Source organism: Engystomops pustulosus, chromosome 2 (assembly GCF_040894005.1).
Source record: "Engystomops pustulosus chromosome 2, aEngPut4.maternal, whole genome shotgun sequence".
Classification (NCBI taxonomy): Eukaryota; Metazoa; Chordata; class Amphibia; order Anura; family Leptodactylidae; genus Engystomops; species Engystomops pustulosus.
In genome coordinates this window covers 131,471,758-131,484,483 of record NC_092412.1, presented here as the reverse complement: position 1 = coordinate 131,484,483, position 12,726 = coordinate 131,471,758, and the positions used below count along the sequence as shown (strand labels likewise).

The window sequence follows — 12,726 nt, the reverse complement described above, 5'->3', positions numbered from 1 at the left end:
TTCTTGGTCCAATTACACCAAAAATTTTGAAACTCCAATTGTCACTGGGGCAAAAGAAAAAAAATTGTCTAAAACTTCCATTATAAAATATACAGTTTCGACTTACATACAAATTCAACTTAAGAACAAACCTCCAGACCCTATCTTGTATGTAACCCGGGGACTGCCTGTAGTCACTTATGATCACAGTCTCTGAAAATGTATTACTTTTAAATTGATGTTCTCTGTGCTATGTGTAAATGTCTTCTTATAGTTAACTATGTAAACAGATTTTTCCACACAAAGGGGAGCCTCCCCCTTCAATTGTAGTTGACCTGGCAACTGGTTTTTAGGATAGGGTCTACTTTTCTTCTAGATTTTACTTGGGAGGTCTGGAGATACAAGGAGACATGTTCCAACACTGAGTATTGTATAAATTCTAACAGTTTGACCAACAAGCTTCTTCAATACAACAAAATGAGATATCATCAATTAGAAGAAAGAAAGTTCTTGGTAGAGCTGTAATTCTTGTTCAGTTATCTCAATCACATGAAATACTTATTTCAGGATGGAGATGCTCGAAATGTATCAATGTCATTGGATAAGAATAAATTGTAGTGTATCATAAAATAGTAATAAGCACACAGTAAAAAGGACAGGTAGGTCTCTACATAGTAGATACAGACACCTGCCTTGTAAGTTTTATAGTAATGGTATTGTCTTCAAACAAGTGTATACATTATCTGAACAGACTTATGGTGATATAAACATCTTAATAAACTTAAAGGTGTCACATAGCTTTTGGAGACTTTTTTTTAATTATTAATTTCCATGCTTTTGGGGGTAAAACATAACTTCTCATAAGTAGGTCTTATTAAAAATGCCGCTTTGTTGATTTTCTGCTGCTACAATATGTTTGTGTAGTTCCCTTGTTGAGTAGTGAACCATTTAGTGGGTGTTACCAGTTGGGAGCGTTCAATGTTAGTGTTGATTGGACATCTTCACAATATTTAGGGATATGCCCTTAACTGGTAACACCCACTTGGAAATGCACTCAAATATTTCTTAATGTAATAATGTAGCTCCACGAAAAAAGTAGAAAGATGGATACAGGTAATAGGGTTTTTTGGGGAGATAAAAATCGTCCCTAAATATATACCGGGGCCGAATATAGGACTCTCTGTACAGTAACCCTATCTAATGACACACTTAGTCGTGTAAGTCCTTAATAGCCAATATTGAAAACAACTGTACCCCTCAAGCCAAGGGGAGAAAAGAGGACCGACTAACAAGGTGCATATGAAACAGAAAAATCTTTATTGGTAACATTATACACTTAAAAACACAGTAAAATCATGAGTGGTGGAATACAAAAAGAGAGAGGGGCAAACCAATCTGTTTTTTTTCAACCATAACAGGGTATACTATGGTCCTCTGTTACTTATACTCCACTCCATTCTGTCCAGATTGGTTTGCCCCTCTCTCTTTTTGTATTCCACCACTCATGATTTTACTGTGTTTTTAAGTGTAAAATGTTACCAATAAAGATTTTTCTGTTTCATATGCACCTTGTTAGTCGGTCCTCTTTTCTCCCCTTGGCTTGAGGGGTACAGTTAATGTAGCACCGCAAAGAGTCATCAAAAAATATTACCCCAAATTGACAAAACACAGGAAATGCAATTATGTAGTAAATGTCAAAAGAGGTCTTTCTTTTGAGTGTCTCGTGAGCTAAAGATTCACCTAATGTTTCCCTGAAAATAAGACCGTGTCTTCTATTAATTTATGCTCATAAAGAGGCTCTAGGTCTCCATAAACAAGGATTTAGATTTATTCCACAAAAAATTTACATTTTATTAATATACTATAGTCATGCCATGGCAAACATCTGCATAAGCATCTGAATTACATCAAGAAAGTCTTGGGCTTTTATGTGATACTGTAAAGTACTGTACAAAGTCCATGTAAATTAAAGTGGGTTTTACACCTTAAAAAAGCCTTGGCAAGTGCAACAGCATATGCAAATGAAGCTGAATTAGTCACAGTGGTGGGGAGAAGCTTTCTTCTAGTCATGCAGTCATTGTGCTAAACCATGCATGGTCTAGATGACATCAAGCTGACATTGGACATGTCCATCACATGACTAGTTTGTATATGTCAGTCTAAAATTTTGAAAGCTACCTGATGGTAGATGACTATCACGTACCCCTTTCCCCCGTTCCATCCCCGTGTGTCCCCAAGCTTAATTTATTATATCTTTACATGGCCGCATTTCTGTAAAAAAATAAGTGTATAAGATATGCAAATTTGCCTGTGGTGCTCCATCAGGCTCCACTATAATATAATTTATGCTCACCTCTGGGCCGTGAGAGCCTTTGAGATTGGAAAAGAGACCGATGGCGGTGGGAGGTACGTAATAGTCATCTATCATCAGTTAACAACAGCATCTGTATGTGATGGTTTGCAAATGTAATGAAGCTGTCTGTAGTAAATAGACTTTCATTTCATATAGTACTACTAAAAAATTTGTGCTTTAATTATTTGCAATAGGCAACAGATGCTCATTCTTCTAGATAGTGTTCACATATCTGCTGTCTTATAAATTTGCATGAGGCAGCTGCATTGTCCTTTGATCCACCACAAATGGACCTACTTATCTATTCTTCTATATTGTATCTTGATTAAGTATTTACATAACTGTGTGTGGGCATTCATTCCTATGTCTTGACATAAGTACAGAATATTATATTTTGTCATGTTTCAGCTTCTGGGACATCTCCAAGGGTTTTGATTACCACACCTTTCACTTTAAGAGAATATGCGCCATTCTGCCACATGCACTTTATGTGACTGAGGCAACTATTAAATCTTCAGAATCAAATTCAATTTACTGTCTGGCCTGAAAGTTTGAATTTGTAAATTTGACAGTTTGTTTGAAAGGGCATAGGTACAGAAAATAAAATTTTGTACCCCAACCCATGTTGAAAATTACCTGTCACAAATAGTTAGAAGTCTTCTGTATTTTTCCTGAAGCGTGTCCCTTCAGCTGTCAGTTTAAAAAGGTTAACACTGTACAAAAGAGCAATCCACAAGAAAAAAAAACATGGAGAAAGCTTTCCACTGCAGCTTTTCGCTCAAAAGCCCATAAAACTCTGTTTGCAGATTTCAAACTTTTACAATCAGGGATTTGTGATGTTTGTCAAAACTCGTTACCATGCCAAGAGCACTGTTGGCTTTGATGCTAGTGGAAATGGGGCATCCTGGCGTTTTAGAGCCAGTTCATACCTGCCCACCAAGGTACATTTATTGCTTGTCCATCAGAGAGACGATTTCTTATCGCTGCTGTGCTTTAAAGGTATAGAATCATGAACTACAATGGTGTAATTTACTATGTGCAAAGTTTTATTTTCATTAATAGATTCATGGGTGATTTTATTGATGGTCGTTATGTCCCGAAATAAGTGAAATGACATCAAATTCTTATCCTAAGAGCCTGCACATGGTCATTTTACACAAAATAAATGGTGTAGGTTATGAAATTTACACAGCGTTTTCTCTCAGTACGGTATTTACTTTTTTTTTTTTTTTTTAAATAGAAATGGATTGAAACATACAAAAGTATATTATTTTTAGTAACACTCTTCCCAATGGTCTAGAGTAAATTTGCTTTTCAATATTGTATTTAAGAGTTTGATAAAATAATTGATAAAGCTAGATTCTAAGTCTTAAATTTTATTTTAGTCCTAGCATTGATATTCTGGAAAACGAATACATCAGTGCATTACCAACTGGTATTATATTTATATACAATTATACTAGCATTATTTAATCATAATTATCTGAAAACTAACTAGTTAAATGGCTGTTCCCATTTCAGTTAATTAATGTTATTGTTTGTATAATGAAAATGTATACAATTTTCCGGTGTACTCCCTGTATAAATTCCTCACAGTTTTCTAGATCTCTGCTTGCTGTCTGTCTATAAAAGCCTCATTGTTTAATTCCAATGGACAGAAGTCTAACCGTGTTCACACAGGTGTGCAACTCGTTATATCACACAGCTCTGATTACTGTCTATGATACTAACGAGCCGCGCACCTGTGTGACCATGGTCAGATTTCTGTCCATTGGAATTAAACATAGAAGCTTTATATAGAATGACAGCAAGCAGAGATCTAGAAAACCATGTGGAATTGATACAGAAAGTATATTGGAAAAAATTATAATTTTTTATAGTGCAAACAATTACATTAATTTCCTGAAATGAGAATATACCTTTAATTTCTCTAGCTGCATTTTCTCTTACTTCTTGTATACTTGAGAAAAGCCTTCCACTTCATTCACTTATACCATACTTGCCTCTAGCCTATGCCAGGCACACAAATCTTCCTCAGTGTTTTATGCATTTTTCTGACTTTGTTTTCGTATATCTGATATATAAAACTGGGTTAAAAGCAGTTTGGATCCAATCAGTTGAAACTCATTTTATTGCATTTGTATTTTTTTCTACATGTAACTTATAGTTACTACATATAACTTTTAGTCTGCTCACACTAATTCTTCTATGCCATGTCTTAAAGAAAATTCTAGTACAGCCCTTGCTAAAGATGCTTGGGGACCATGAGCATGCGTTTCACAATAACATCTGTCACAGAGTAGATAAAAGAAATATCAATTTTATATGTGACAAGTTTAGTTGGTGAAGTGACATGCTACAAAAGTAAAACAGAGTGTCAGCATATAAGACTGAATGGTTAAAATAAAAAGAAAAAAAAAATCTTTTTCTCAGATCTTCTGAGTGCTAATAGAAGTACATTACTGTGCTGTTAAGTCTGCTTAGCTATTCCAAATAATATGAGTAACAGCCATACAATTTTATTAATATTACATTCCTTGCAGCCAGGAAACATGCCAATATATACAAGCAGCCCATTTGGGATTTTGTGTGAAGTTTCTTTTGGTCATTTAACCCATTGTGTTATGTGTATGTTAGGTAATACAAAGTACTAATTATATTACAGAAGTGGTGGATATACCCAAACTGTGTATTTGCAAATCAAGCATTTCCCTCATTCTACGTCTAGACTGGGACATATCTTTGTTACAGAGGTTTCATTTTTGGTTTGTTTTATTTATTGTAGGTTGAACTGAAACGGAAATACAATGATCAACATTCGAAAACTAGAGGACTTTTGCCTGGCAGCCAGTGGTATGAGATCCAAGCTTACCGAGCCTTAAATCAAGCCTTGGGGCGGTAAGTTCTGCAACATTGACTTTCTACAGCTATTCATACTTGGAAATGCCTTAAACACCAATATAGATATATACATCAATCTATCTAGCTATCGATCTTTAATATTTTAGATTAAAATCAGATACATAGTTTATATACGTATTAGCTGAAATGTCAGTATTTCTAGTAAGTGTGAAAGTACGGCATTTTCTTTTTTATATATGATGTAGTTAAGTATAATACTCTTTTTAGAGTAAGTTTTTTACTTTACAGAATGTGTTGCTGGTTTGCCTCATAATTCTTAAAAGATATATATCACCCGTTAGAATTATATGAGATATTGATATTCAATACTTTGAATCAGTTCTTTAAATAACTACATGGCAACTTCTGTAAAGAAACAAATTGTTGTTAAAGAAATGTTCATATTATTTAAATTCTGCTTCTGCAGTTTTTATTATCTGACTTTCAGATTATTATTACTGTTTTTATTATGAGAAATTTTAATTTACAAACCCTTTTCTATTTGTATACCAGCTATAAGATATTGCACACCACAACTTGTGAGAAAAATGTGATATTACTAATCATCATAAGAGTCTTTTTTTGTGTTGCTTCAAGCTGATGCTTGCCAGGTTTATTATGTACATCATCAGTTATCATCACTTATGGATTATGTATTGTTCAGATAAAAATGATGCATTGACTGGTGTGCTTTTACAGGATAATACAATGCAAAAATAATAAGTACAGAAAAATTTCAGTTCAGTCTCTTGGTATTTGTGCAGTTTCTTTATTTTCTGGATACTTGCAAAATTGTGCTGAAAAAAGGGGAAATGTGACTGCAGCAGGTTAAAGCAGTAAAGCCGACCTTCCATGTGGTAGAAGGTATATCCAGAATAACTAATACCAGTAAATAATTCATAATTCATTCATTCTGTTTGTATATTCATATATAGCGTCTGAGTTTCTACTTCAGTTTCCCCCACAAGTATCGATTAAATGTGTTGCGCTGAACTATAGCAAATAGCATATTGGATTTCTCATTGTGTGCCGTCTGGCCTTGAGAAGCTCAGGTAACACAAACACAAAGCAATACCTTCTGAAGTCTGCAAAATTAGAAAGAAGGAAAAAATAGCAGCTCAACCTTTTTCACCTTCCACTCAATGGAACGTCATTGAAAGGCCATGCACAGGAAAAGAAAGTCACAAAAGACAAGTGACCTTTTACTTGAAGAGATCCTTCACCAAAATATGATATAGGCTGACAGTGACAGAAAGTGGTCACATTTTGGGAGGAAAATGCCTACAAAGATTTATGGCAAAAGAAGCAGAAAAGGCTCGAATCTGCCACTTTCCTGAAAATCTCAAAATGTTCTGACATGCAGAAAAAGCAAACGACAAAGTAAACTTTAGTTTTCTGTAAAGCAGAAAGTTCGAGGTTAATGAAGGTCATTAGAATGTGGAAAATCCCTTAAATAGGACATTTGATAATCCAGAAATAAATAATAGATCATTATTTTGAACTGATGGACCCTCCCAAAATTAGCAATGGTATTAATATTTTAATCTTCTTTATCAAACTCACAAAATTCCAGATCAAGAATTTTTTGTTATAGGTCGATCCAAAAACTCAGGACCTTTTATTTAATCCAGATTTGGAATTTTTTTAGCACTTCAGGTGGTTCCCTACTTAAGGACACCCGACTTACAGACAACCCATAGTTACAGACAGACCCCTCTGACCTCTGATGAAGCTCTCTGGAAGCTTTACTATAGTCGCAGATTTCAATAATCAGCTGTAAGGAGTCTAATGAAGCTTTATTGATAATCCTTGGTTCCATTACAGCAAAAAATGTTTAAACTCCAATTGTTACTGGAGCCAATTTTTGTTTTTGTCTGGAACTACAAGTATAAAATATACAGTTTCGACTTACATACAAATTCAACTTAAGAACAAACCTCCGGACCCTATCTTGTATGTAACCTGCTTGTATATAGTTCAGGTGTTAACAAAATGTTTATTCTAAACAGCTCGGCTGTTTTCATGCTGCTTTACCTTGCTCTTCATTCATTGTGGGTTTAGTTTCTATCCCTTACCTGGTAGCTGTCAGTAACTTTTACGTATTATAATTCTTTTAGGTGTATTAGGCATAAAAATGATTGGGGCGCGCTTATTTTGGTCGATGACCGCTTCAGGAGCAACCCAAAGTATATAACTGGTAAGTGAAAAATTACAGCGTCACTTAGTTTGTAATATGGCACGAAATTTTTACATAACATGTTGTAAAGACACTCCAATTGCCTAGTCCCATGACTGACATTCATGGCTCTGGTGTAGTTGTAGTCTGACGGACCAAACTCCAACTTCATGCAGATCCATTTTCATTGACAACAACATCTATGTCTATATATGTATAGACATTATCTTATCTACTTATATCACTGGGAAGGGGCATCATGGCCATATGGAACATTTGCAAAGTCACTGCTTGAAAATTGGGTTTCTCTGTCTCACTCCAGTTTCTAATGTTAAAGTAAATATAGTCATACACATAATTGTAAATTAGAACCATGGAGTCTTTTATTGAAACTTTCATAAACCTCTTGAACTTTAGATAGAATATAGGCCAGACAGGTGTGAAATGTAAATTATTTAATTTGTTACTTTCCCATTAAACCTTGGGATTTTGAGATGATGAAGTGCAGACGCTGCTATTTCATATTTCTCTTATTCTATAAAGACTCTGACTTAATTGACTTCGCAGGCAGTAGTGGCCACAGGGAGAACACTGTATTGTGTGGAACATGTTGCTTGGGGTAATTGGTTTTGTTTTAAGTTTCTCAACTAAACAATTTAGAAGTCTAATTTATTAAGGCAGCACTGCTGTGCAAATCCCTAAATCCTACACCAGCACAGCCAAAAATTATTGCAAGTGGACAAGTAATGAAATGGAAACAATAAAAGCCCTTAAAATGGAGTTGTTGCACTTGTTGTGTTCAGCCAGTAGGGGGAGCTCAGATTCCATTCTATTTTATAACACAATTTTAATGTAATTTCATGCTAGACTTGCAATTTTTGTGAAAAACAGAAATATGCCCTATGACTGAGGATGTATAGTTTGCTAATGCACAGCAGCTTAACATGATTCAAACTGGTGAAACTCCTAGTGATACAAATAATTATGAACATGGAAAAATGAAAATCATCATCTTTTTAACTGCACCTGGTGACTAAAACTGAAATTGTTTTGAGTACATATCGTCAACTGATTGCTGTGATGTTAATGTGAAAATCAAATCCTGAAATTATGAAAAAAAATTTTTTAAAACCCACTTTTTTTGTAATCCGTTTTACAGGACTGTCTAAGTGGGTGCGGCAGCTGGTCCAGCATCATTCTACTTTCAGCAATGCCCTGGAGTCTTTAGTAGCATTTTCTAAACATCAGCAAGAGCAGACCCAGGAGTCAGCTGTGGTGGTTGAAGACACCTATCCGTCAGAGCCTTCTGTCTCCACCAAGGATAGCACTATTAGCTCCTCATTGCTGGAGATCTCTGTTCATCCATCTGAGAGTGTTTTACAGCCTACAGAAGTGATCCTTTCTACACCTCTCCGTTCCACACTGCCTCCTGTAATCACAGTTACTTCTGATTCTGACCATTCAGGAACAGATGAGGATACAAATAGCAAAAATAAAGGTTTGTATCAAGACCATCTAGTCCATAGCAAATAGTGCTGGAGCAGCTGGTCTATAGTACACATATAAGGAGAATTCTCATGATGCAGATGTGCTGCAGTTTCTGACACAAGACTGAAAACATTGCTGCAGAAATAAAGTATGCTCTTTCACTAGATATTTAGCTAGCTGTGCTATTTCTGCAGTTCATAGTAAAAACATATGTGGTATTTAGGATGTGGGTTTCCGTTACATCAAAAACAAGTGTGGTACAACAGCACAGTGTGAATGCACCCTTTGAGTACAGCACCATTTATTCCAAATTGCATTTGCCTATCTTTGACAGTGTAAAATGTGGAAATCATGGTTCTGTGGATGTAGGGCTTTTAAGGTCATAATTGAGGTTAGTGTCTCCTACTAAAGGGAGACGAACTATACTGTACGTTACATATATTTGTGAAGTGTGCAACATGAAAATTACATGTTACATATGTTAGGCTAAGCACACACTAGCATTGGGCACTTCCGTTATGCACCTCCATTATTCATATGGTATAAAATTGCACAGCAGCTACCATAATGTTTTTGTTAAATGACAGAAACTACATCTCCATTACATTCTTCTATAATGAAAATTACAGAAAATCAAACTTGGATGTGAACAGTGCCTAAGTGAATGGTTTCCAGTTCCATAAAATATGTATCTATTGTAAATTATTTTACAAATCCCTTTCATTTCAGCTGCTTTTAAAATGCATAAATTATTTCTAGAACTTCTTATCCATTGCTTTTCGGTTTGAAGGTGTGTTTTCAATGAAACTTTTTGTTTGCTTGTTTTTGCTTTTTTGCGTAGTATTGAAGTTTGCTTGCAGCTTCACAAAAGCTTTGATCATAGTCGCCTTAAAAAGTCATGTACTTGAAGAGACCAAGTGCTGTCAGTTTACTGACACATCTATTTGTCTACGCCATTGAAGATTTATCTACATACTTTTGTATGGTGCTTATGACCAGTAATGTTCTAATTTTGTCTTTTCATTAGGTGATTTTGATGTTTTTAGAGCTCAAAGATCTAAAAATACTAATTCTAGAAGAGCGAAAAAATTCCCATCTAAGCAAGTGACGGCGAAATCTGAAAAGGAAAAATTAAACCTCTCAAAACAGAAGTCGTCTTTCTATTCTTTCTTCATCAGTAGTCCACTCACCTCAACTCCTCTTCCCTCCTCTTCAAGGAGAAGCTCCTACCAGAACCCTTGTCTTGAGATTACCAATGACTGTGGAGCATCTAATGGAAGATGTTCAGCCCTGTCTAACAAAGTGGCTTTGGAGAGACCTTCTGCTAATAGTAATGGAGAATGTGTTGAGAATATTAATAATGTCATTCCACTGTTTCGTGACAACACAGATGATGCCAATGCAGTGTTAGAAAATACTGAAAGTTCAGTTACTGAGATAAATCAAGAAGAGGATGAGGATGTCACCATTCATTTTACTCCTGAACTCTTTGACAATGATGTTCAGAAGCACAGTCCTGATCGAAAAGTCCAAGGCAACTTGGTGTTTCCATCTGATGATGGTTGTATAGCACATAGCCAGGACAACAACACCGATGGCAAAGCAAGAACGTCAGAAAATGACTTAAACACCTATAATGTTAACACACTAGTAAACCAAGAGATTATGTCAATTGCTGAATGTTCTTCTGGCAGGACGCAGGGCAGTGCTGAGTTTTTCATTAATGTACCGGGAGAGAAGAAAAGGAAGAACAGACTTTCCAGGTCAAAGAACAAAATTTTAGATTAATTTTCAGTGAATGCAGTGTACATTTTTGGGGGGCCAAAGAAGGGGTGGGACTGTAATGTTACTTCGTTAGAGGCAGGTAAATGTCATGTCGGGGCAATCCTGAATAGAACCAGCACTGGAAAGTTCCATTATTTGGAAATGAAATGTGATGTAAATTAAGGGGAATCTTTCAGATGTGCCATGTGTCTTGTTTAGGAGGACGGCCCGGAGCTTGTGGCTGTGTTGTCCTTGTATTACTCTCAGTATATATAGATAAACTCTGTGAGTCCTGCTTCCCACTCTCCCACAAACCGTATTTCAGCATGAGGACAGGGAGAGCGGTTAGTCCCTGTGAGGCAGAATAAAGCTGGACCTAAGGTGGTCATAGAGCTGATTGTCAATTTTGGCCATTTAAACCAACGGAATCCATGCAGCTTTTATGTGTAGTATTTAGTTCAATCTGTGTCATCATCATCCTATGCTGCCATTAGATATGGATTTATAGAATACCTAACAATGCCATCTCAAAGACACATTTGCAGTTCCCCATGGACATATAGTGGACCTAATGTTTGGGCATTCACCTCATCTTAACAATGGCAGTAATAAAATAGAAGAGAAAGCAGCTGATGAAAAACTGAACAATCATCTCTTTTTTTTTTTAAGTGTGTAAAATACTTTATATAGACAAGGGTCTTTTTTCTTATTGTGTGTTCTAATTTCGTAATCCTTGTATACTGACAGAATTTATGTTTACATCAGCCAAAGTTCACATTGTTGCAAGTTGCAACAGCATTGCATTCTCTCTTTTTGTGATGATAGCAGCACAAGTAATCATTGCCATTATGATTACAGCAAAACTATACTGCATTTTTTCGATGGTTGTGTTACAGCAACTTATTGCAATCACAGTCACTTCACCTCTGTAGATATGTACAATACAGTGGAATGCTGACAAGTATGCTATTTTTTATAAAAAGAAAATAATTCTAAAATAAAATAATTATTGCAGTCTTTTTAATTTCTGTGATTTATGCTATATTATAGTTTCATAATCTGAATTAATTTTCATTAAAAACATATCAAACATGTGAGTGCAATTATTAATATTAACAGAACATAGTAACAGAATAGTAAGGTACCTGTTGTAGGATAGGTATGATAACAGTAAATAAAAGTCAAATCCCAAGCTTACAGTAGTTATAGTACTTCTCTGTCAGTTCCTTAGACTTAAAAACCTAGGGGTGCAGGCACAGATCACTAATACGAGGATCCTCCAGAACCCATAGCATGACACCCATAATCCCAAGTAGGCTGCCTAAAAACATATAAGGATACTCCAACAGGTGAAGACTCTTAAAACTCACACTCAATAGATGTGCAGCAGCAGACAAATAAGAAAATAATGTAAGGGCAACATTCGCCACAGAAAAAAGCTTCTATAGAACCTTTATTCATCATGTAAGTATGCTCAGATATTGAAATGCATCCACCTCACAATATAAGGGTGAACAGCCGGCTATTCAGTGTTCTATAGGAGCTTACCCCTTACAGAACTCCGCCCTTTTTCATTTTTGCATTTCTGTTTTTCACTCCCCACTCCAAAAGCAATAACTTTTTTATTTTTACATTAGCAGAGATGTATATGGGCTTGTTATCTGCAGGACAAATGACACTTTTTAGTGGAGCCATTTAATATTCCATGCAGAAAAAAACACATTTTCAGCATTTTCTTGTGGGCTCTGTTTTTATGCCATTCATTCTGCTCTCCAAATGACACTTCCCCTTCATTCTTTGGGTGGGTACAATCACAAAAATACCAAGTTTATATAGGTTTTAGTAGATTTTTAAAAATTTCAATCCCGCAAAAAATATTTGTTATTTGGTCAAATTTTTAGGTCCTATGTAAGGCGTCATTTTTTGTGGGATACATATCAATTTGAGACCCATATATATATAAAAATTATTTATTCAAATATTCGTCGATGAAAAAATGGTGAAAAAGTGTCGATTCAGACATTTGGGCGCTTTTTTCTGTAACCATGTTCACGGTCTGGAATAA

General features: G+C 35.5%; 1 protein-coding gene across 2 annotated transcripts in view; it reads left to right on the top strand.

The window, feature by feature from the left end:
- Positions 1 to 11,738, top strand: part of BRIP1 (BRCA1 interacting DNA helicase 1) — a 200,644-nt gene extending 188,906 nt beyond the window's left edge. The window contains exons 16-19 of one of the 2 annotated variants that reach the window (XM_072136444.1): positions 5,118 to 5,230; positions 7,351 to 7,430; positions 8,569 to 8,907; positions 9,925 to 11,738. In XM_072136444.1, coding sequence (XP_071992545.1) covers positions 5,118 to 5,230; positions 7,351 to 7,430; positions 8,569 to 8,907; positions 9,925 to 10,685 — 1,293 coding nt within the window. In that variant the 3' untranslated portion in view covers positions 10,686 to 11,738. The remainder of the gene's footprint in view (positions 1 to 5,117; positions 5,231 to 7,350; positions 7,431 to 8,568; positions 8,908 to 9,924) is intronic. The other variant, XM_072136443.1, reaches the window with a different exon arrangement.
- Positions 11,739 to 12,726: the final 988 nt, after the last annotated feature.